General features: G+C 42.2%; 1 protein-coding gene across 1 annotated transcript; it reads right to left on the bottom strand.

Annotated features, from left to right (window-relative positions):
* Window positions 1-8,025: 8,025 nt before the first annotated feature.
* Window positions 8,026-15,876, bottom strand: LOC123740618 (uncharacterized). Its single transcript, XM_082968918.1, has 2 exons — window positions 15,276-15,876; window positions 8,026-11,609 (listed from the first exon to the last, which is right to left on the bottom strand). Exons 1-2 carry the CDS (start codon window positions 15,646-15,648, stop codon window positions 10,480-10,482), a joined length of 1,503 nt encoding a protein of 500 aa, XP_082825044.1. The 5' UTR covers window positions 15,649-15,876; the 3' UTR covers window positions 8,026-10,479.
* Between the last annotated feature and the right edge of the window lie 10,183 nt (window positions 15,877-26,059).

Raw genomic sequence — 26,059 nt, 5'->3', positions numbered from 1 at the left:
CTGTTCCCACTGTGGAAAGAGTTTTAGGTGGTTATGGGTCCTGAAAAAGCATGAGAGAATACACACTGGAGAGAAGCCTTATCACTGTTCTCACTGTGGAAACAGTTTTAGGTGGTTAGTGAGCCTGAAAACGCATGAGAGAATACACACAGGCGAAAAGCCCTTCCAATGTTCCCAGTGTGAAAAGAGTTTTAGGTGGTCATGGAGTCTGAAAAAGCATGAGGGAATACACACAGGAGAAAAGCCTTTCCAACATACTAATACACAGGAGGAGAAGACATACCACTGTTCTCATTGTGAAAATACATTTTCCCAGTCAGAGGACCTGAAATCACACGAGAGAATAGAGAGGCTGTGTTCTGACTTGTGTTTTTGACTGAGAATTTGTCCACGGACAGGATTCATAGGGCCAGGGTGTCTGCTATGGACACCTGGAAAAATTAGCAGTGGACATTTCTGAACGTTTTTCCAACAGACCTGTACATCCATGAATGGATTTCTATAATGTGTAACTATTTCTGATGTATGTATTGTTTAATAGATGTACTATGTTAGGTATATTTATCTGTGGTTTTATTTCAACAGATTTTACTGATGCTATTAGATTGCTGGGTGGGGGGAGTTTAATATATACAGTGCCTTCAGAAAGTATTCACACCCCTTGACTTGTCCCACATTTCGTTGTGTTACAGCCTAAATTGAAAATTTATTTTTATTTATTTTTTATTTCACCTTTAACCAGGTAGGCTAGTTGAGAATAAGTTCTCATTTGCAACTGCGACCTGGCCAAGATAAAGCAAAGCAGTTCGACACATACAACAACACAGAGTTACACATGGAATAAACAAACATACAATCAATTATACAGTAGAAAAATCTATATACAGCATGTGCAAATGAGGTAGGATAAGAGAGGTTAGGCAATAAATAGGCCATGGTGGTGAAGTAATTACAATATAGCAATTAAACACTGGAATGGTAGGGTGTGCAGAAGATGAATGTGCAAGTAGAGATACTGGGGTTAAATGGATTTAATACCCCATAATGTCAAAGTGGAATTATGTTTTTGGAAATGTTTACAAATTTAATTAAAAGCCTAAATAAGTTCAGGAGTAAAGATTTTGCTTAACAAATCACATAATAAATTGCATGGACTCACTGTGTGCAATAATAGTGTTTAACATGCTTTTTGAATGAATACCTCCTCTCTGTACCCCACACATACAATTATCTGTATTGTCCCTCAGTCGAGCAGTGAATTTCAAACACAGATTCAACCACAAAGACCAGGGAGGTTTTCCAACGCCTCGCAAAGAAGGGCACCTATTGGTAGATGGGTAAAAAAAAAAGCAGACATTGAATATCTCTTTGAGCATGGTGAAGTTATTAATTACACTTTAGATGGTGTATCAATATACTCAGTCCCTAACTCAGTTGCTGGAGAGGAAGGAAACCGCTCAGGGATTTCACCATGAGGCCAATGGTGACTTTAAAATAGTTACAGTGTTTAATGGTTGTGATATGAGAGAACTGCGGATGGATCAACAACATTGTAGTTACTCCACAATATTAACCTAATTGACAGAGTGAAAAGAAGGAAGCCTGTACAGAAATAAAAATATTCCAAAACATGCATCCTGTTTGCAATTAGGCACAAAAGTAATACTGCAAAAAAAATGTGTTGAAGAAATTACCTTTAAATCCTGAATACAAAGTGTTATGTTTAGGGCATATCCAACACATCACTGACTACCACTCTTCATATTTTCAAGCATGGTGGTGGCTGCATCATGTTATGGGTATGCTTGTCATTGGCGTCACTAGAGTCGTCACTACAGTCCCTGGTTCTAATCCAGGCTGTATCACAACCGGCTGTGATCGGAAGTCCCATAGGGCGCCGCACAATTGGCCCAGCGTCGTCCAAGTTAGGGGAGGGTTTGGCCGGTCGGGAGTCCTTCTCCCATTGCGCTCTAGTGACTCCTGTGGCGGTCAGCATGCACGCTGACTTCGGTCGCCAGCTGGACAGTGTTTCCTCCGACACATTGGTGTGGCTGGCTTCCGGGTTAAACGAGCAGTGTGTCAGGATGTGCAGTGCGGCTTGGCAGGGTCATGTTTCGGAGGACACATGGAACTCGACCTACGCCTCTCCCCCGAGTCCGTAGGGGAGTTGCAATTGGATATCATGAAATTGGTGAGAATAAGGGGTAAAGGAACAAAAAAAATAATATATATATACACTCGTACTGAAATTAGATTTTTTGATGACCTGGCAGATGTGTAAAACCATGTAAACACCTGCAAGACTTCGGTTAGAAGTGAATCCCCTGCCTGAACATCCTAAGAAGCACACAGAGACCTGCATTTTGAAGTCGCTTTAATAATACTTGTGAAAACTGACTTCAGGTGATTGAGGGATCTAGTCTAGATTAAACGTCATAGGAAGTTTTTTTATTGCGATTAATCCATTGTCTGAGAGCATTGAAAATACACTGAAAACATCCAAAATACATGCCATATACTGCTAAAATCTACAATGCCATGTAAAAACAAGATGACATTGAGGTTAAATAAAGTGTGCTTTACCAATGTAACATATTTTGACACGTCTACTGTGGGGCTCTGCAGAGTCATAATATCCATAACAACTACAGGTCAAACAGGGAAATGGTTCACATCGTTTTTCCACCATTCATTTTTACCATAGGGCTGTGATATGTTTAGGCTCACCGTGGTGTGACGTTTTGATAACCATGTAAATCTCTCTAGGACAAGGTGACTGAGGACACACAGTGTGTTGTGAATGTATTGTAATGTTTTTAAAATGGTATAACTGCCTTTATTTTAGCTGGACCCCAGGAAGAGTAGCTGCTGCCTTGGCATGAACTAATGGGGATCCATAATAAATACAAACACTTGTATCAATATATTTGTCTCTCTTTACTCTCGGATTCTAAAATGCTAATTAGCATCAAAGTAGACGACATGCAAGACTACAAATCCCTGCAAGCTCCTGCATGTCATCTCTAGCTGACACCTTTCACAGAACAGTTCACTGAATTGTCCATTGAAATAAATGTTGACAATTGAATCATTGCTACATTAAGGCCTGATTGGTGGAGTGCTGCAGAGATGGTTGTCCTTCTGGAAGGTTCTCCCATCTCCACAGAGGAACTCTGGAGCTCTGTCAGAGTGACCATCAGGTTTTTGGTCACCTCCCTGACCGAGGCCCTTCTCCCCCAATCGCTCAGTTTGGCCGGGTGACCAGCTCTTGGAAGAGTATTCCATTTATGAATGATGGAGGCCAGTGTGTTCTTGGGGACCTTCAATGCTGCAGAATTTGTTTTTGGTACCCTTCCCCAGATCTGTGCCTCGACACAAGCTTGTCCTGGAGCTCTACGGACAGTTCCTTCGACCTCATGGCTTGGTTTTTACTCTGACATGCGCTGTCAACTCTGGGACGTTATATAGACAGGTGTGTGCCTTCCAAATCATATCCAATCAATTGAATTTACCACAGGTGGACTCCGAACAAGTTGTAGATACATCTCAAGGATGATTAATGGAAACAAGATGCACCTGAAAGCAATTTTGAGTCTATAGCAAAAGGTCTGAAAACTTAAGTAAATACGTTTTTTATTTTTAAACCTGTTTTCACTTTGTCATTATGGGCTATTGATGACACCCCTCTGAAACAAGATAGCCTAACATCAGAAAAAAACCTCTTCTTTAGCCTACTCCTCCCGCTGCTGCTTGCCTTTGTAAATTCTGATGTTATGCTCCTAAAGTTTCTGGTGATGGTGATGCGTGGTGCAGACCTCACTACCCTCTGGAGAGCCTTTCGGTTATGGGCGGAGCAGCAGCCATACCAGGCGGTGATACAGCCCGACAGGATGCTCTCGATTGTGCATCTGCAAAAGTTTGAGTGTATTTTTATGACTACCTAAAGGCTTCCCTGTTTTGTATATTCCTGTTCACTGGACCCTATGATCACTTGGCTACATAGCTGATGCCTGCTGGACTGTTCATTAATCACGGGTCTCCATTTTGTTTATTTTGTTTATCTGTCGGTCCCAGCCTCGAACTCAGGCCCTGTGTGTAGTTAACTGATCCTCTCTGCCCATTCATTGCCATTTTACCTGTTGTTGTCTTAGCTGATTAACTGTTGTCTTACCCGTTGTTGTCTTAGCTAGCTCTCCCAATCAACACCTGTGATTGCTTTATGTCTCTCTAATGTCAATATGCCTTGTATACTGTTGTTTAGGGTAGTTATCATTGTTTTATTTTACTGCGGAGCCCCTAGTCCCACTCAACATGCCTCAGAGAACTCTTTTGTCCCACCTCCTCCAGAGATGCAACCTCTCTTATCGTAACTCAATGCCTAGGTTTACCTCCACTGTACCCGCACCCTACCATACCCCTGTCTGTACGTTATGCCTTGAATCTATCCTACCACGCCCAGAAATCTGCTCCTTTTATTCTCTGTTCACAATGCACTAGACGACCAGTTCTGATAGCCTTTAGCCGTACCCTCATCCTACTCCTCTGTTCCTCTGGTGATGTAGAGGTTAACCCAGGCCCTGTGTGTCCCCAGGTGCTCTCATTTGTTGACTTCTGTAACCGTAAAAGCCTTGGTTTCATGCATGTTAACATCAGAAGCCTCCTCCCTGAGTTTGTTTGACTCACTGCTTTAGCACACTCCGCCAACCTTGATGTCCTTGCCGTGTCTGAATCCTGGCTTTGGAAGGCCACCAAAAATTCGGAAATTTCCATCCCCAACAACAACATTTTCCGTCAAGATAGAACTGCCAAAGGGGGAGGAGTTAGCTTGCAAAGTTCTGTCATGCTTTCCAGGTCTATGCCCAAACAGTTCAAGCTTCTAATTTTAAAAATAAATCTCTCCAGAAATAAGTCTCTCACTGTTGCCGCCTGTTATAGACCCCCCTCAGCTCCCAGCTGTGCCCTGGACACCATATGTGAATCGATTGCCCTCCATCTATATTCAGAGTTCGTTCTGTTAGGTGACCTAAACTGGGATATGCTTAACACCCCGGCCGTCCTACAATCCAAGCTAGATGCGCTCAATCTCACACAAATTATCAAGGAACCCACCAGGTACAACCCTAAATCCGTAAACATGGGCACCCTCATAGATATTATCCTGACCAACTTGCCCTCCAAATACACCTCTGCTGTTTTCAATCAGAATCTCAGTGATCACTGTCTCATTGCCTGCATCCATTATGTGTTCGCGGTCAAATGACCACCCCTCATCCCTATTAAATGCTCCTGCGAGCAGGCCTTTCTAATCGACCTGGCCCGGGTATCCTGGAAGGACATTGACCTCATCCCATCAGTATAGGATGCTTGGTTGTTCTTTAACCTCTTACAGCTAGACGTTCCGCTAGCGGAACACCTGCTCCAATATCCAATGATAGGCGTGGCGCGAATTACAAATTCCTCAAAAATACAAATTTTTTTCAAACATATGACTATTTTACAGCATTTTAAAGACAAGACTCTCCTTTATCTAACCACACTGTCCGATTTCAAAAAGGCTTTACAGCGAAAACAAAACATTAGATTATGTCAGCAGAGTACCCAGCCAGAAATAATCAGACACCCATTTTTCAAGCTAGCATATAATGTCACAAAAAACAAAACCACAGCTAAATGCAGCACTAACCTTTGATGATCTTCATCAGATGACACGCCTAGGACATTATGTTATACAATGCATGCATGTTTTGTTCAATCAAGTTCATATTTGTATCAAAAACCAGCTTTTTACATTAGCATGTGACGTTCAGAACTAGCATTCCCACCGAACACTTCCGGTGAATTTACTAAATTACTCACGATAAATGTTCACAAAAAACATAACAATTATTAAAAAAATTATAGATACAGAACTCCGTTGTGCAATCGAGGTGTCCGATTTTAAAATAGCTTTTCGGTGAAAGAACATTTTGCAATATTCTAGTAGATAGCCCAGCCATCACTGAAATTCTAACCAATAAGGAGAGACTTTGTCATTTCTTCAAACAATCAACCTTTATTTGATAAGAATTGCAATAATGTAGCTGGTCAGCCCTACACTCTGAGGTGGAAGGCCGAGAGCTCGATGACACAAGGAGTTCAGAAGCCTTACATAGTCAAACTATCTTGTGCATATAGAAAACACGTGATCTTGGTATGTGTACGTGTGTGGAGAACGAGACACAGACTAACTGTGAATTGGTCGTCTCGTTCTGTAGCAACAGCTAGTTATTCTAGTTTTCTAGTGAGGTGTCAAAACAACAGGAAATCACTCTAGACACAGTTCCTATGAAGTAGATCAACGGTTCCCTGGATTGGGCCAAGCGCCTTTGGCCTGTCTGTCAAGGGTGTGTGGTTGCACACCCACACAAACTTCTCAACCTTAAAGAGATCCTTCAGCACATTAGAAGTCATAAACTTAAAGAGGTTAACATAGATTTTTCCCTCACAACAATGCACAGAGATAAATCAGATCCAGCCTGAACTGTGTGATGTAGTAGACAGTTGTAGATTCTCTAGAGATAAATCAGATCCAGACTGAACTGTGTGATGTAGTAGGGAGTTGTAGTTTCTCTAGAGATAAATCAGATCCAGACTGAACTGTGTGTGGTAGTAGAGTTGTAGTTTCCAACAGGCCAATATTCTACATAGTTTAGCGCATAAAACGTAATTAACTAGTGACCATAGTCCATTGCGTGCCTACTTGTCTTGTCTGTGTTTCTTTTACACCTGCTATGTAAAAGAGACAGAAGAATGCACGATGGTCAATGCAATCAGGGATCCTTGGGACATCCCTACCCTAAACCCTAACCCCTAACCTTAACCCTTTTAAATGTCAACTTCAATGGGATAGGGACGTCCCAAGGATGTATTTCTACCTGAAAATACATGATCTAAGTGATTGATAGTTGGTATTCAGCAGTCATAAAGCCTTATTTACTTTAATGAACTACTAAAATAGTGATTTTGTCAGACAGGACAGACAGCAGCTCTACACTTTATTGACTGACTGATCCATTCATCCTTCCATCCCTCCTCAGCCTTCCTCTCCTCTGAAGACCCAGTGGGGGTGGAGCTCATTCAGAGAGCTGTTGAGGGACTGGTTAGGAAGAACACTTCTACAGCCAGAGAGGTGAGAGGTCACACATGGTTTAGATGGTAAATATTTATGTCCCCTTAGTGGTTCATCACGTCAGCTAAAGGGAATATGTTCCATCATCTATGTTTATTTACATTAGTGCAAATTGTCCACTGATATTGGTGTAATTTCTCACCCCTTTTGGCTGTATGAAAGTTAATTTCCTCTCAGGCACACACATTTGTTCTTTGATATTTTGAAGGTCATTTGTGTCAAATGTACTTTTCCCCACTCATTCACCCCATCTCTTTACATTGCTTATGTATATTCGGTAGCCTGACGCAAATTCTGAACACATTTTTTACATTTTAGTCATTTAGCAGACGCTCTTATCCAGAGCGACTTACAGTAGTGAATGCATACATTTCATACATTTTTTTCCCCCGTACTGGTGCCCCGTGGGAATCGAACCTACAACCCTGGCGTTGCAAACACCATGCTCTACCAACTGAGCCACACGGGACTGAACACAATGCCCATCCTGGCAGATCTAAACCTAATGCAGCACATTGTGACTTTTGTGCATCCAGACCTAATGCAGCTTGGAGTGATAAGATGACAGAAGTCACATTTAGGTGCCAGGTGTAACTGAGGCCATAGATGCTCCATATCCATTACTTTGAATGTTTTATATAATATGACTAAATGTGTTTCTGTGTTGCAGGGGCAGTCAAGAAATGGAACAGCAAGGCCACAGAACATGACATAATCAGAGCTGTGGGAGACCACCTCAAGCCCCTGGTAGAGCCGGGGGTGGTGTTTACCACTCCACCACGCCTTCAGCAGGCTGGATACTGTTTTTCATACTAAGAGGGACCAGGAGTCTGTTGATTGGTCAGTCATTGGGTTAATTTGTTGAAATCAAATCAAGCTTTATTTATACAGCACATTTCAGACATGGATGCAACACAATGGCTTCACAGGAAATAAACAGAAATATTTAGTACACAACAAACAGAAGACTACTGAGCCATTGATTACAATATTAATTGGATGCATCATCCAACCCAAAATATACGCTTTTTTTTTAGGAGGGGTTCTGAAAGACACTATGGGGGTGTCCACTGAAAGTTGACTAGTAACAACAACTGGGACATAAAAGACACCCACCATGAGACCCACTAAATCTGCCCAAGAAGAGGCAAACAAAATAAAAACCCACACCAAACTTAAAGACAGGAAGCAAACCAAAAAGGTAGAGCAACTAAAGGTGTTGACTCTCCACATGTATCAAGACAACTGGAGCACTGGGCCAGACACTCTTAAATAGAACCTGGACCAGCTCAGGTGAAACACCTTCCCACTAACGAGATGGACAAGCCAGCACAGGTGTAACACATACTGACTAACGAGGTGACACCAATCAGTGCGTCCTACGTGCTAACGGGGTACACGTGCTAACGGGGTACACGTGCTAAAGTCCAACCTCAAAACATAAATGGAAAAACCAAAGACTAACACCTTCCCCCTTAAGACAACAAATATATCCCATATTTTTGTTGGACAAGTTTCCTTACCAACAACAGAAAACAACTTCCATTTCACATTATAATCAACTACAATGTTTCACCTTCTACAATATAAACATGGCGTCTACTGGCTGTCAACAATTAAAAACATGTATTTCAAAATAATAATATACAATAGTTTTATTTGTTTCTCCTTTTTCTTCCTATAGAATCCTAAAACTCACTAGCTTCTAGAACTCCCCTTTGAACGAGCCCAAAAATACACTCAAATCAAATTTTATTGTATTAGTCACATGCCCCCGAATACAACAGGTGTAGACCTGTAGACCTAACATTGAAATGCATACTTACGAGCCCCTAACCAACAGTGCGGTTTAAAAAAAATACAGAAAAGAAGAGATAAAACTCCTCTCCAACACGGAAAAACATGTCAAAATAAATTGTGATCCATGGTAACGCACTAGCAAAATGCAAAACAAATCTTTTTGACTGCCAACCCCAGAGACAATCAGCAACCAAGTTGTCCTTACCACAGACATGTCTGATTTCAAGAGGAAACTCCTGCAATATCCTTAGTAACTTTCCACCTCACTGCGGAGCTTCTCTCTCTTTTCAGGGTTCACTAGATAGGCATGTTGTTGGATCGGGGCCCAGTCCCCAATGTCATGCTCTAGTACATTTGGGTTGGCACATCTGAGAATGAACCCTGATATTCTAAAAGCAGGGCAACAATGTCAATATAATTGTACCCAAAAATTGTCAGTTGGTTACATAAATAATGATTACTAAATGTTACATGAAATATCAAAACCAAATGTACACCCCTTTGTTAATATGTATTGGCAATAATTAACTTAATGGTGAGGCATGGAATAATAAAACATCTTTTGTCAGGCTGGATGTTTGAAATATGAGGTGATTTGAGTCATGCTTCTTCAGTAGTGGAATAAAGACAATTAGCATTTGAATGTTGTAAAGAAATACTGGACTGATGTAGGATTGTTAATAAAATTGATTATAGACCAATTTATTATACTGCGTCCATGTGTATAGGCTGCAAGTACGTTGAAATTAAGTTGTTTTAAAGTCATTGAAAAAAACGACCCAAAACAACATTTTCAACTACAAAATAACGTATATTGGGCATAGTCTTATTTTCAACGTCTTGTATTTTTTAAACAAGCTCCATATAAACTGCACAAGCACCAGAAACGCTGTTGTTTTGACAAGTAGCAATAAATCACTGATATCGATTAGGGGGGAAATCAGGTTGTACATGCTGTTGAAACTAACACAACTAAAAAAACACATGGAAATGGGAGATATATTTTACCTCACTGGTTAGAGCACAACCTGCAGAAGACAGTCAGCTACATTTTGTGTCGCTAAACAAAGGAACACAACACTTATTTGTCATCACTCATCGATATCATGTGGAAATCAAATGCGCGAGAGGAGGTAGATGAGGTTGCACATCCTGTTAAAACTAACAGCTCAAAAACCACATGGAATCTGGGAGTAATGTGTACATCCCTGGTTAGAGGACAATTTGTAGAAAACAGCTAGCTACATATTGAAGTGTTGCATTTTGATTCAAGTGGGTCACCAACGTGGTAAGTGTAACAACTGTTTTTTTTGTTAGTCACTTTTTGTTAAATCACATAAATAGTACTCTTTCATTTCAGAGCCTGGATTTTCCCCCTGAGGCTATTATCCATATCATGTTGAAATCAATAAAACAGGAGACAAACGTTTAGGGTTCTACATTGTGACATGATTAAAATACTCCAACTACAATGTTAAAACATTCTACATTGATATCATGAAACAACTCCTTCATGTATGTATTTTCTGATGTTTGATCAGGTAACTTTTATCAGAGTATCTCTTCCCACATTGAACACAACTATAAGGTTTCTCTCCTGTGTGTCTCTGCTGGTGTATAGTCAGATAGCTAGATGTAGTAAAACTCTTCCCACATTGATCACAGCTATAAGGTTTCTCTCCTGTGTGTAGTTTATGGTGGGATCTCAGGGAGCTTGACTGAGTAAAACTCTTCCCACATTGATCACAGCTATAAGATTTCTCTCCTGTGTGTGTTTTCTGGTGCATCTTCAAAGTATGTGATGTTGAAAAGCTTTTTCCACAATCTGAACAGTGGTGAAATTTCTCTCCTGTGTGTCTCCGCTGGTGTATATTCAGATAGCTAGATGTAATAAAACTTTTCCCACATTGATTACAACTAAATGGTTTCTCTCCTGTGTGTTTTCTCTTGTGTACTGTCAGATTGCTAGAATTAATAAATCTCTTCCCACATTCATCACAGATAAAAGGTTTCTCTCCTGTGTGTAGTTTACAGTGAGATTTCAGGGAGCTTGACTGAGTAAAACTCTTCCCACATTGATCACAGCTATACGATTTCTCTCCTGTGTGTGTTTTCTGGTGCATCTTCAAAATCTGTGAAGTTGAGAACCTTTTTCCACAATCTGAACAGTGGAATGGTTTCTCTCCTGTGTGTACTCGCTGGTGCCTAGTCAGATGACTAGATGTAATAAAACTCTTCCCACATTGATCACAGCTATATGGTTTCTCTCCTGTGTGTGTTCTCTGGTGTACAGTCAGATCTCTAGATGTAATAAAACTCTTCCCACATTGATTACAACTAAAAGGTTTATCTCCTGTGTGTGTCCTCTGGTGTGATATCAGGTTGGTTGAATGAGTAAAACTCTTCCCACATTGATTACAGCTGTAAGACTTCTCTCCTGTGTGTACTCGCTGGTGTATTTTAAGGTCTGATGAATATTTGCAACGTTTCCCACAGTCTGAGCAGCAGTGAGTTCTCTTTCCTGTGGGTCTCTGCTGGTGTTTCTTGAGGTGTTCTGATGTGGAGAGACTCTTCTCTAACTCGTCAGCATCATGATGTTGTTGAGGCTCCCCAGAGGATCCACGATAGTCACATCTCTCTCCTGTGTGAACGACAATGTCAGATGGTTAAAGTGCGCACACAATTTTGGTTGCAGAATCACCTCCCTGCTAGTATATCTGCTAATGAGGAAACCAGTAGTTATGGATGAAGTATATCTGGTGTGGGTGTTAATGTAATGTAACAAGGGGCAGCTGATATGCTGAGCCACGAATGTAGACAATGAGTATATTGGCCGGATAGAGAGGTGGGGTCATGCAATACAATTGCCATCTCTGAGTAGGATGTCATGCCAAAGATTGCATTAGCTGAGAACATAGATAAGTTTGTGCCTTCTGAGGTACTTATGTCAGGAGGAAGCAGGAGGAAGGATGGTGGCAAATTGACCAACAATTGAACCATATGCAATGAATGTATAATTTGTTGTATAAGCTAGGGGGTTCTGCCACCATTGTAATCCAAACCGGAACAGATGTGGGTGTTATCAGGTGTAAACAAGCACGAAACTCGGGTTGGAGGATAATGGTGGCAGAAGGGCTAAGGGGAGTAATTGCATTAACATAGGGGATGTACCCATACGCTGTATGTGAATAAAAGCAGAGCCAATGCTCAGGGAAGTTAGATGTTCCGCGGACCACCTCGGCGTTGCTACTCTGTATTAAAGCCTATATTGAATTCACAAGTTCTTGTAAGAGTATTATATTTTTAAGACAAATTTCCACGACACTGGTAATGAGGAAACCACTAGTTATAGATGTAGTATATCTGGTAAAGAGGAAACCACTAGTTATGGATGTAGTATATCTGGTAATGAGGAAACCGCTAGTTATGGATGTAGTATATCTGGTAATGAGGAAACCGCTAGTTATGGATGTAGTATATCTGGTAATGAGGAAACCACTAGTTATGGATGTAGTATATCTGGTAATGAGGAAACCGCTAGTTATGGATGTAGTATATCTGGTAATGAGGAAACCGCTAGTTATGGATGTAGTATATCTGCTAATGAGGAAACCGCTAGTTATGGATGTAGTATATCTGCTAATGAGGAAACCGTTAGTTGTGGATGTAGTATATCTGCTAATGAGGAAACCACTAGTTGTGGATGTAGTAAATCTGGTAATGGGGAAACCACTAGTTACGGATGTAGTATATCTGCTAATGAGGAAACCACTAGTTACGGATGTAGTATATCTGGTAATGGGGAAACCACTAGTTACGGATGTAGTATATCTGCTAATGAGGAAACCACTAGTTACGGATGTAGTATATCTGGTAATGAGGAAACCACTAGTTACGGATGTAGTATATCTGGTAATGAGGAAACCACTAGTTATAGATGTAGTATATCTGGTAAAGAGGAAACCACTAGTTATGGATGTAGTATATCTGGTAATGAGGAAACCGCTAGTTATGGATGTAGTATATCTGGTAATGAGGAAACCGCTAGTTATGGATGTAGTATATCTGGTAATGAGGAAACCACTAGTTATGGATGTAGTATATCTGGTAATGAGGAAACCGCTAGTTATGGATGTAGTATATCTGCTAATGAGGAAACCGCTAGTTATGGATGTAGTATATCTGCTAATGAGGAAACCGCTAGTTGTGGATGTAGTATATCTGCTAATGAGGAAACCACTAGTTGTGGATGTAGTAAATCTGGTAATGGGGAAACCACTAGTTACGGATGTAGTATATCTGCTAATGAGGAAACCACTAGTTACGGATGTAGTATATCTGGTAATGGGGAAACCACTAGTTACGGATGTAGTATATCTGCTAATGAGGAAACCACTAGTTACGGATGTAGTATATCTGGAATGAGGAAACCACTAGTTACGGATGTAGTATATCTGGAATGAGGAAACCACTAGTTATGGATGTAGTATATCTGCATGGAGCAAAAATGGTGAGCAAAGATTTTAGTTTTTCACAATGTATTCTGAATATTACATCGCAAGATCAGGAGTGCTACTCACATTAAGCTCTGTGTCTATTTGCTAATTCACCACCGTGGGGAAAACTCAGGGAAGTTCTCATAGGCTGACAGCAAATATAGCCTCCATTTACAGGTTGCTTATGAGTGCATTTCACATTACTTTTGGATTATAATTGTAAGGCTCGTTTGAATGTCCAGGTTAATAAAATGTTTGTTTTATTGTTGCAAATCAACTGCTTTATACTTAAAAAACACTTCAACCAGTAGAATGCTCTTTGGCTAGCGTTGCCATCAGCCTGACAATGAGGGTTTGTACACTAAGTGTTTAACAAATGGGCCCATAACTTCACCAAACAATAATCATTTCATATTTCAGGTGAAACATGGAAACTAAAATGTCTTTGTCATGACATTTCATAACCTGATCACCAGATCATTTTGTGAATAATCCCACTAGGCTACTCTGTAATGTGTTGTCATTCTAAATGTCCTGAATAAAGGAAAATAGCTCTGTGTGTTGTACAATAGCCTATCCATCAAGGAACAGTTCTCTACACATTATGAGCTAAGTATCTCTGTGTGCAAACAGACTAATGAGACCCTACTGTAAATCAAGCAGACAATAACACCATGAACATCAATTTGTTAGGGATGTTGGATCCAACGTGGAGCACGGCATAACTGTCTTTACCAGAGTAATGAATGAAGAAGCACTTTGGTTGTTGTTGCATGTCGTGATGTTTGTCATGTGACTGTCATTCAGAAAATGATTTCCTGGATCAGCTGATGATAGTTGAACATGTGACTAACTAAACAGCTACAGTATTAAGTATTATGTGTAATTATTGAAGAACCACATTAATGACAGTATCCATTTGGGTGTTGTCAATAAAGTTAAGGTAACTCTAGGTTAGAACCATTGGATTTAGCAAACTCTGAAATGATTTAGGATTTCTGTGCCCATGAAAACTGTTTTCCCAGCGTAATATAAGGAGACACTAAATGTTACGTAGGTAGAGAGCATTTCAGAGATCTGAATACAAAAAACTGTACTAACAGGACAATAACCTAAACCACAAGGCCAAATCTACACTGGAGGAGCTTACCAAGATGACATTGAATGTTCCTGAGTGACCTAGTTACAGTTGGGACTTAAATCGTCTTGAAAGTCTATGGCAAGACTAGAAAATGGCTTTCTAGCAATGATCAACAACCTACTTGACAGAACAGGAAGGATTTTAAAAAGAATAATAAATATTCACATGAAGATCAGTCTCCTATTGGATGACATCACGACTTCCCATCAAGCCAACTCCTTAAAGGCCTTACTATGACATCACTCACTCCTTCTAGGTTGCAGTTCTCTAAAAAAATAAAACTATTTTGCTCAAAACATTTATTTGTTTCCCTTCAGTGTGTTTATTCTTTACTGTATTTATATATCACTTTTCAACAGGAAAAGTTTTTATAAAATCACTGGAGGACGCCATGAACAATTCACACAGTACAAAAACATATTCAAGTGTAGAATGCCCTTTTAAAAATCACACATTAGTTCAACAACTGCAGAGTTTGTGTCCCTGATAGTAAGATAGTACTCACTGTATTTACTGGTGTTAATCAGATCAATGTCCCTGTTTTATAAGATAGTACTCACTGTATTTACTGGTGTTAATCAGATCAATGTCCCTGTTTTATTAGATAGTACTCACTGTATTTACTGGTGTTAAACAGATCAATGTCCCTGTTTTATTAGATAGTACTCACTGTATTTACTGGTGTTAATCAGTTCTCCAGTCTTCTCTTCTTCGTCCTCCTCTAATGTGACAGTAATCTCCCCCTCTTCATCCTTCATTCCAAAAACGTTTTCATCTTCTTTCACTTCATCCTCCACTCCAAAAACTGCATCTTCCTCCTTTTCTTTCACAGTAACATCCTCTTCCTCTTTCACTCTGAAGGCGTCTTTCTCTTCTTCTTTCACTGTAAGGTCTTTCTCTTCTTTCACTGTAACAGTCTCACCCTCTACTTGTTTTTGTATTGAAACAGCCTCCTCTTCCTCCTCCTCTTTCACGAGAGCTTCTTTCTCCGTCCAGCAGACCTCCGCTTCTTTAGCAGGAGGAGAGTAGCTTAGTGAACTCATGGTCGGGGATAATAGCTAGCTAGCATTAGCGACTAGACTAATTCTAACTTAACCAGCCAGCTGGCTGACTTACAACGTAAATATTAAATTCAATGGGCTAGCTAGTTGTTTCCACATAAGTATGTTTAAATCACAGTGGCAAATGAACCACGAAATTGTCTAAAGATCTTGAATGTTCCGACTTTGTCGACTAGCGAGGTACCGAGGTGGCTGCAGTTGTTGAAGAAGTGTTTCGTCCACTAGATTATACGTCACACTAGAAACATCGCCTGAAAGACACATATCGCCATCTGCTGTCTGGAGGGAGGAAACGCAGTTGAGGAGGGAAAACTTTTTTTCTTCTTCATTGAATTATAATATTATAAAGCAGTTTAGGGAAACGTGTTTTTCCTCTCCATTAAACAAGAATATTATATCAACACGTCCAAAGAGCAACAAGTGTTGTTTGATTAGTTCAGATTTTTTTTGAGAATTTAAAACATACTCTACATCTACTCCACATCTGTATTTATGATTCAGTCAAATAACTAGATATCAAAATAAGCACCTAGTTATTGATACCCTTGATAAAGATGAGCAAAAATTACTGTATAAAATAAATAAATAAACTACCCACTACCAGGATATTTTAGCCCAAAACCTGGTTACCTCTCTGCTAGGAGGCTGAAACTTGGCCATAAGTGGATCTTCCAGCAAGACACATTAACATCCACATAGAAAAGGTTAATTGGGAACAAAAATCAACATTTTCAATGGCCATCTCAGTCTTCGGACTTGAACTCCATTGAAAACCTGTGGTTTGAATTGAACAGGGCAGTCCAGAAGAACAGACAAAATAAATCAAGGACCTGGAGAGATTATGTATGGAGGAATGGTCTAAGGTCCCACCCAATGTGTTCTCTAATCTCATAAAACATTTGGGTGTCGTTATCCTCCCAAGGTGAGGGTGCTGGAGTATTGAAAACATGGTTGGCAATAATTCAGACCCCTACATTTTGAGAATTACATGTTAAACTAAATATTTTTCTCTGAGCAATTGTATTAGTATAAAATGATATAATTTCCCTTTATTTTGGTGTAACAATACATCATGTCGATGTATATAATTAACAGACTAGGTCTATACTGCTCCTACATGGTGTAACAATACATCATGTCGATGTATATAATTAACAGACTAGGTCTATACTGCTCCTACATGGTGTAACAATGCATCATGTATATAATTAACAGACTAGGTCTATACTGCTCCTACATGGTGTAACAATACATCATGTAGATGTATATAATGAACAGACTAGGTCTATACTGCTCCAACATGGTGTACCAATACATCATGTAGATGTATATAGTGAACAGACTAGGTTCTATCCTATTCCACTGTATCTTAGTCTATGTATTACTCATCTCATATGTATATACTGTATTCTATCCTATTCTACTGTGTCTTAGTCTATGTATTACTCATCTCATATGTATATACTGTATTCTATCCTATTCCACTGTATCTTAGTCTATGCATTACTCATCTCATATGTATATACTGTATTCTATCCTATTCCACTGTATCTTAGTCTATGCATTACTCATCTCATATGTATATACTGTATTCTATCCTATTCTACTGTATCTTAGTCTATGCAGCTCTGACATTGCTTGCCTAAATGTGTATATATTCTTAATTCCATTCCTTTAGATTTTGTGTATTGTTAGATATTACTTGTTAGATATTACTGGACTGTTGGCGCTAGAAACACAAGCATTTCGCGACACCCGCAATAACATCTGCTAAACATGTGTACGTGACAAATATAATGTGATTTGATGTATAGAGGTCTGGTGTTGGAGATCATTCCACACTCTGTGTTCTACTACCCAGGTCTGGTGTTGGAGATCATTCTACACTCTGTGTTCTACTACCCAGGTCTGGTGTTGGAGATCATTCCACACTCTGTGTTCTATTACCCAGGTCTGGTGTTGGAGATCATTCTACACTCTGTGTTCTACTACCCAGGTCTGGTGGTGGAGATCATTCCACACTCTGTGGATCTCCTGCATGTATTTTCTGATGTTTAATCAGACCACATGAATGAGAGTTTCTCTTGTCACATTGATCACAGCTATAAGGCTTCTCTCCTGTGTGGCTAAGTTCAAGTTGGGTACTGAGGTACCGTAACCTCTTAGCTGAAAGCCGAAGCCCGGAGGGCGGTAAACATTTTTTTTGGGGGGGTAACGATTCTCAGCCGTTTTTTTCTTTTCTTTTCAGTTTTCCCTTTTTTTGGAAGAGAGCGGGAGTGGAGATGGTGCAAAATTCTTCAAATAGGTCGGTCCCTTGGATCGGGCTGGCGAATACGGTTCGCTTTGCGTGGAAGGACAAGGAGATGGAGCCATTTGGACGTGAAACTTTTGGAAGGACTATCTTGATGTGGATCCTTAAACTGACGGGGAAGGATGTGTTTTGCCTCCAAGGTTACCCGTTGGAGGGAACTTATGTGGCTTTACACACAGAAGAAAAACTCGACGAGATCCTGAAAAAGGTGAGAGAAGTGGGAGGTGCGAAGCCGATGTGTCACTACGAGGTAACAAGCTTGGCAAAAAAACAGCAAAAACAATTTCAGGATTGTAACTGTGAACATTTATAACCTGTACGTCAAGGACGAGGAGGTGAGGGCCTTTCTGGGGAGATACATGGATGACATCTCAACAAGGCACCTCAAGGACTCCCTGGGTTTTTGGAATGGGAGGAGAGACTTCCAGGCCCTCCTCAGGGAGGACCCAAAGGGAATGGGCGGCTACCTCCATCCTCCAGCTCTGTTCTCCCTGGGGGCTGACAGGGGGACATTGTTTTATGCACGTCAGCCCCCGTTTTGCAGGCATTGTATGGCCTACGGTCACATCCTAGCCTCGTGCAGCACAAGAAAGTGCAGATTTTGTGGATCTGGGGAGCACAAGGCGAAGGACTGTGCGACGGTTAGTAGTTGGGTGATGGTTGTTTTTGATTTTATCTTTTTCATGGAGCCTACTATAACTTTTGTTAGTTTAAATATAAGCGTTTAAGGAATTTTGTTAAGAGGAGGGCGGTTTTTAGTTATTTAGAAGGTGTGGGTTTTGACTGTTGTTTTTTAAAGGAGGTTCACCTGAGGGATGGAGGGGATGTTAATAGATTTAGGAGGGAGTGGGACAAGGGGAGTCAGTTTGGGGTATAGGGTGGTTGCACTCATCGGGGGTAGGGATATTGTGTGGGCACAGGGAGGTAAAGGTTGAGGGTTCATTTGTGGTATTGCAGGGGAGGGTTTTGGGGGTGGATGTCACCTTAAGGGATTGCAGATATAGATTAGTGGGGGTGTACGGGCCACAGGTGGCGGCAGACAGGAAGGAGGTGGTGGACTGTCTGGCGCCCCTGTGCGCCACAAATAGGCAAGTGGTGATAGGGGGGGATTTTAATATAGATTTAGGGGTAGGGGGGGATAGCAGTGCAGGCGCCATCACCGGGCTAATGGCTTCCATGGTCTGGTTGATGGAGGTCTGCACACTACTCCTACAATGGCTGATTCCACTTGGTGCAACTCCCGGGGGGTTGATGGAGGCCTGCACACTACTCCTACAATGGCTGGTTTCACTTGGTGCAACTCCCGGGGGGTTGCGCGGAGGCTTGACTATATGTTCTGTCTAGGTCCTTGGGTCAGTTGTCTAGGCAGCTGTTGCCTGTTTTCTTTTCAGATCACGATGGGGTTCTCCTGCAGGTGAGGTCACCAGTCTGCCTCTTCGGTAGGGGGTACTGGAAATTAGATCCATGGTCCATGTGTGAGGGGGTGTTAGAGTGGTGGGATTTAGTTAAGGTAAGGTATGGACAACAAGCTCAAGGACCTGAATTGGTTGAGCCTCCACAAGTGCTTGCCGGTACGTCATCATGTACTGGCATAGCTTGGCGTGATCCCCCACCTGTCCAAGACCATCTTGTGGTAGGGAGGAGACAGTGCACCTTTTGGGACTGTGCCTTTGCCGGAGTAGTATGGGCACGGCTGTTGTTAGGTAGGGTGAAAGGGAATTTTGTTTTAACTTGGGCTAGGGTAGAGAGAGGTGTAGGGAGAGCGAGGGGGACGGTCAAGGACAGGTTTCTGCTCTGGCTTCTCATAAGCCTCTTTAAACGGGGGCTGTGGGAAGCCAGGCAGGACATGGTAAAGACAGGGAGAGAATGGGGGATGGAGGGGATAGTGAGGAGGGTGGAAGGAAAATTAGGGGGAGGATGAAGAGGGAGGAGAGGAAGTGGGGGCAGCATGCTGCCTGGCAGAGGTGGAAGGGAGGTTTAGGGCTGGGGGTAATTTAGATGATTTAAGGGGATAGATTAGTGATGGGGAGATAGGGGAAGGTTGGGCTTTAGAGATGTAGTTTGTAGGCATGAAGATAAAGGCATAGTACAGAGTAACTAGCGAGGTTAGCTAGCCAGCTACATTCTCTAACATAGTCAACGCGCCCACTGCTAGATAGCTAACCCTACCAGCTAGCTGTATCATTTTTAGTCAATAAGATGTTTGCAATGTTAGCTTAACTTTCTGAACATTCGAGATGTGTAGTCCACTTGTGTAGCTAGCAGGATTGACTTTGTGTTAGCTAGCCAACGTTTAATTACTTCTGCGTTATGAACTAGACACGGACACGAATGATCCATTGGTAGCTTGTTGTTACCAAGTATTGGTGCTAACCGTGTTACAGGATGCTAGCATGCTAGTTAGCTACGGCGTCATAGGACACGGTGCACTAGGTGGGTTTTCACGGAAGAATACTGTACCAAGTTATCTAGCGGAATAAACTAAGTTTGAGCCTATTCCTGGAAACATTGAACCACTGTAGTTTACATCAACTTTAATTTCTAGTGGTAGCTAAAAAAGTTATATTTTAGCGTTTTAGTGTTTCAGTGAATTGTTAGTGAGGGAGGCCCTGCTCTCTCGCTTCCCCAGTTGTTTAGTTAATTTTTCATGGCAATCTCCTTTGCATTAGCGTAGCCTCTCCTGTAGCCTATCAACTATGTGTCGGTCTATCCCTGTTCTCTCCTCTGCACAGGCCATACAAACGTTTCACATCGCGTGGCCGCTGCCACTCTAACCTGGTGGTCCCAGCGGGCACAACCCACATGGAGTTCCAGGTCTCCGGCAGCCTCTGGAACTGCCGGTCTGCGGCCAACAAGGCAGAGTTCATCTCAGCCTATGCTACACTCCAGTCCCTCGACTTCTTGGCGCTGACGGAAACATGGATTACCACAGAAAACACTGCTACTCCTACTGCTCTCTACTCGTCTGACCACGTGTTCTCGCATACCCCGAGAGCATCTGGTCAGCGGGGTGGTGGCACTGGAATCCTCATCTCTCCCAAGTGGACATTCTCTCTTTCTCCCCTGACACATCTGTCTATCTCCTCCTTTGAATTCCATGCTGTCACAATCACTAGCCCATTCAAGCTTAACATCCTTACCATTTATCGCCCTCCAGGTTCCCTTGGAGAGTTCATCAATGAGCTTGACGCCTTGATAAGTTCCTTTCCTGAGGATGGCTCACCCCTCACAGTTCTGGGTGACTTTAACCTCCCAACGTCTACCTTTGACTCATTTCTCTCTGCCTCCTTCTTTCCACTCCTCTCCTCTTTTGACCTCACCCTCCCCCCTACTCACAAGGCAGGCAATACGCTTGACCTCATATTCACTAGATGCTGTTCTTCTACTAATCTCGCTGCAACTCCCCTCCAAGTCTCCGATCACTACCTTGTATCCTTTTCCCTCTCGCTCTCCTCCAACACTACTCACTCTGCCCCTACTCAGATGGTATTGCGCCGTCGCAACCTTCGCTCTCTCTCTCCTGCTACTCTCTCCTCTTCCATCCTATCAGCTCTTCCCTCTGCTCAAGCCTTCTCCAACCAATCTCCTGATTCTGCCTCCTCAACTCTCCTCTCCTCCCTTTCTGCATCCTTTGACCCTCTATGTCTCTTATCCTCCCGACCGGCTCGGTCCTCCCCTCCTGCTCCGTGGCTTGACAACTCATTGCGAGCCCACAGAACATGGCTCCGGGCAGCCGAGCGGAAATGGAGGAAAACTAGCCTCCCTGCGGACCTGGCATCTTTTCACTCCCTCCTCTCCACATTTTCCTCCTCTGTTTCTGCTGCTAAAGCCACTTTCTACCACTAACTTCCAAGCATCTGCCTCTAACCCTAGGAAGCTCTTTGCCACCTTCTCCTCCCTCCTGAATCCTCCTCCCCCCTCCTCCCTCTCTGCGGATGACTTCGTCAACCATTTTGAAAAGAAGGTCGACGACATCCGATCCTTGTTAAGTCAAACGACACCGCTGGTCCTGCTCACATTGCCCTACCCTATGCTTTGACCTCTTTCTCCCCTCTCTCTCCAGATGAAATCTTGCGTCTTGTGACGGCTGGCCGCCATACAACATGCCCACTTGACCCTATCCCCTCCTCTCTTCTCCAGACCATTTCCGGAGACCTTCTCCCTTACCTCACCTCGCTCATCAACTCATCCTTCACCGCTGGCTACGTCCCTTCCGTCTTCAAGAGAGCGAGAGTTGCACCCCTTCTCAGTATCCCTTCTTTCTTTTCTCTCCAAAACTCTTGAACGTGCCGTCCTTGGCCAGCTCTCCTGCTATCTCTCTCAGAATGACCTTCTCGATCCAAATCAGTCAGGTTTCAAGGCTGGTCATTCAACTGAGACTGCTCTTCTCTGTGTCACGGAGGCTCTCCGCTCTGCTAAAGCTAAATCTCTCTCCTCTGCTCTCATCCTTCTAGACCTATCTGCTGCCTTTGATACTGTGAACCATCAGATCCTCCTCTCCACCCTCTCCGAGTTGGGTATCTCCGGCGCGGCTCACTCTTGGATTGCGTCCTACCTGACAGGTCGCTCCTACCAGGTGGCGTGGCGAGAAACTGTCTCCGCACCACGTGTTCTCACCACTGGTGTCCCCCAGGGCTCAGTTCTAGGCCCTCTCCTATTCTCGCTATACACCAAGTCACTTGGCTCTGTCATATCCTCACATGGTCTCTCCTATCATTGCTACGCAGACGACACAATTAATCTTCTCCTTTCCCTCTTCTGATAACCAGGTGGCGAATCGCATCTCTGCATGTCTGGCAGACATATCAGTGTGGATGACGGATCACCACCTCAAGCTGAACCTCGGCAAGACGGAGCTGCTCTTCCTCCCGGGGAAGGACTGCCCTTTCCATGATCTCGCCATCAAGGTGAACAACTCCATTGTGTCCTCCTCCTAGAGTGCTAAGAGCCTCGGCGTGACCCTGGACAACACCCTGTCGTTCTCCGCTAACATCAAGGCGGTGACCCGATCCTGTAGGTTCATGCTATACAACATTCGCAGAGTACGACCCTGCCTTACACAGGAAGCGGCGCAGGTCCTAATCCAGGCACTTGTCATCTCCCGTCTGGATTACTGCAACTCCCTGTTGGCGGGGCTCCCTGCCTGTGCCATTAAACCCCTCATCCAGAACGCCGCAGCCAACAACAAACACATGGGTACAAAACCTGTAGTGCACCAGTAACACATAGCACAAGAACTTACAATAAACATGTCACGTTCTGACCAGTAAAGGGGTTATTTGTTATTGTAGTTTGGTCAGGACGTGGCAGGGTATTTGTTTTATGTGGTTCTGTAGAGGGGTGTGTTTGTGTGTTTATGTAGAGAGTGTTTGGTTAGTGTTTTCCGGGGGTTTTGGGCTATGTTCTATGTTAGTATATTTCTATGTTCTAGTCTAGTCTTTTTAGTTCTATGTTTAGTTTATTAATTTGGCCTTCAATTGGAGGCAGCTGTTCCTCGTTGCCTCTGATTGAAGGTCCTATATAGAGGGGTGTGTTTTGTTTGGGTTTTGTGGGAAGTTGTGATTGCATAGCTCTGTTGAGCATGTAATCCTGTTCGTGCGATCGGTTTCTTGTCTTGTTTTTTGTTACGTGTTCAATAAAGTTAAGATGAGCACTCAACCCGCTGCATTTTGGTCCACTACCTACGACGACCGTTACAAAACAATTCCCGACAAGGACATGGGGGGGAAACAGAGGGAAAACATACAACATGTAATTAGGGAATTGAAACCAGGTGAGTGTGAAAACAAGACAAAACAAATGGAACACGAAAAATGGATCGGCGATGGCTAGAAGACCGGTGACGTCGACCGCTGAACACCACCCGAACAAGGAGAAGAATCGACTTCGGCAGAAGTTGTGACAGGAATGACAACAACATTGCTGCTTGTTAAAGAAGAGATGGAGAGGGAGAGAGAGAGATAACCATATACATTGCACGAGGACCGTAAGAAATCCTGAATATATTCAAATGCCTGGGCTCGCAGGGGATGTGTTAATTCATAACCCATCATTTATACCTGTTAATTCATAACCCATCATTTATACCTGTTAATTCATAACCCATCATTTATACCTGTTAATTCATAACCCATCAGTTATACCTGTTAATTCATAACCCATCATTTATACCTTTGGCTTGAAAGGGACGGTTCAGGCAGGCTGGCACGCTCCCTGACCTTACTTGGCAGGAACTAATGGGGATCCATAATAAACGCCAGGAAGAGTAGCTGCTGCCTTGGCTGGAACTAATGGGGTTCCATAATAAACCCCAGGAAGAGTAGCTGCTGCCTTGGCAGGAACTAATGGGGATCCATAATAAACCCCAGGAAGAGTAGCTGCTGCCTTGGCAGGAACTAATGGGGATCATAATAAACCACAGGAAGAGTAGCTGCTACCTTGGCAGGAACTAATGGGGATCCATAATAAACCCCAGCAAGAGTAGCTGCTGCCTTGGCAGGAACTAATGGAGATCCATAATAAACCCCAGGAAGAGTAGCTGCTGCCTAGGCAGGAACTAATGGGGATCATAATAAACCACAGGAAGAGTAGCTGCTACCTTGGCAGGAACTAATAGGGATCCATAATAAACCCCAGCAAGAGTAGCTGCTGCCTTGGCAGGAACTAATGGGGATCCATAATAAACCCCAGGAAGAGTAGCTGCTGCCTAGGCAGGAACTAATGGGGATCCATAATAAATACAAATACTTTTAGCAATATATTTGTCTCTCTTTATTCACTGATTCGAAAATGCTAATTAGCATCAAAGTTGATGACATGCAAGACTACAAATAATAATAATAACAAACTTCTTCCATTAATTATGATGGAGGTCACTAAGACTACAAATCCCTACAGCTCCACAGATTCAGACTACAAATGAAAATAATAATACATTTCTTCCATTAAGTATGATGGAGGCCACTGTGTTCTTAGGGACCTTCAATGCAGCAGAAATGTTTTGGTTCCCTTCCCCAGATCTGTGCCTCGACACAATCCTGTCTCAGAGCTCTACGGTCAATTCCTTTGACCTCGTGGCTTGGTTACCTGTGGGACTTTATATAGACAGGTGTGTGCCTTTCCAAATCATGTCCAATCAATTGATTTTACCAATCACTCCAATCAAGTTGTAGAAACATCTCAAGGATGATCAATGGAATCAGGATGCATCTGAGCTCAATTTTTGAGTCTAATAACAAAGGGTCTGAATACTTAAGTTAATAAATGTGCAACAATGTAAAAAAAAAAAAAAAAACGTTTTTGGTTTGTCATTATAGGGTATTGTGATGTCATTATGAGGTATTGTGTGTAGATTGATGTGGGAAAAAATCTTCCATTTTAGAATAAGGCTGCAATGTAACAAAATGTGGAAAAAGTGAAGGGGTCTGAATACATGACGAATGCACTGTATACCCCTGGTAGACTTTCTACCGCTGGCAGAGTTTTCTACCATTGGCAGTTTTGTACAAAGTCATGTGATACGTGGTATAGAAAAGTCCAATCTTAGGAGAGTACATGGGAGGCACTATACTGTGTCTGCAGGTGTCTATCTGGTCAAAACCACTGATACAGGTGCCCCTCCACCCTCTGGTGGGATGGATCATGTCTACAGAGAAACCTAGATTCAAATACTTAGATTTGTGTGTATTGGGTATATGTTGTGAAATTGTTAGATATTACTGCACTGTCGGAGCTAGAAACACAAGCATTTCACTACACTCGCAATAACATCTGCTAAACACGTGTACGTGACCAATAAAATGTGATTTGATTTTGATTTGAAATAGACGTCCTATTTATCAAAGATGCTTTTGGCTGGGGTCAAAATGACTCCAAAGGATTTGAATTTGTTAAAAGTCCATATTGATACAGAAACACTAAACAATGATTTAGATTTATTAAGAACAAGTTGATTGACAAGGTCATGAAAAATTTGAAGAATTGAATAAACCACATTTTGGCTATGATAAAAGATATGCCTCTGGGGTCAAAATGATCCATGTCAGAAGTATGGTTCAATGCAAATATGTAGTGGGTGTAAAG

This window comes from Salmo salar, chromosome 02, assembly GCF_965601325.2.
Source record: "Salmo salar chromosome 02, fSalSal1, whole genome shotgun sequence".
NCBI lineage: Eukaryota > Metazoa > Chordata > Actinopteri > Salmoniformes > Salmonidae > Salmo > Salmo salar.
Note: the sequence above shows the minus strand (reverse complement) of the source record. Positions and strands in the feature narration are given on the sequence as shown.

Bases quoted from the DNA above. Each gene is read 5' to 3' on its own strand.
- LOC123740618 (XM_082968918.1), bottom strand. From the start codon at position 15,648: ATGAGTTCACTAAGCTACTCTCCTCCTGCTAAAGAAGCGGAGGTCTGC. The intron at 11,610-15,275 runs GTGAGTACTATC...TCGTTCACACAG, and splicing joins GATTAACACCAGTAAATACA to GAGAGAGATGTGACTATCGT.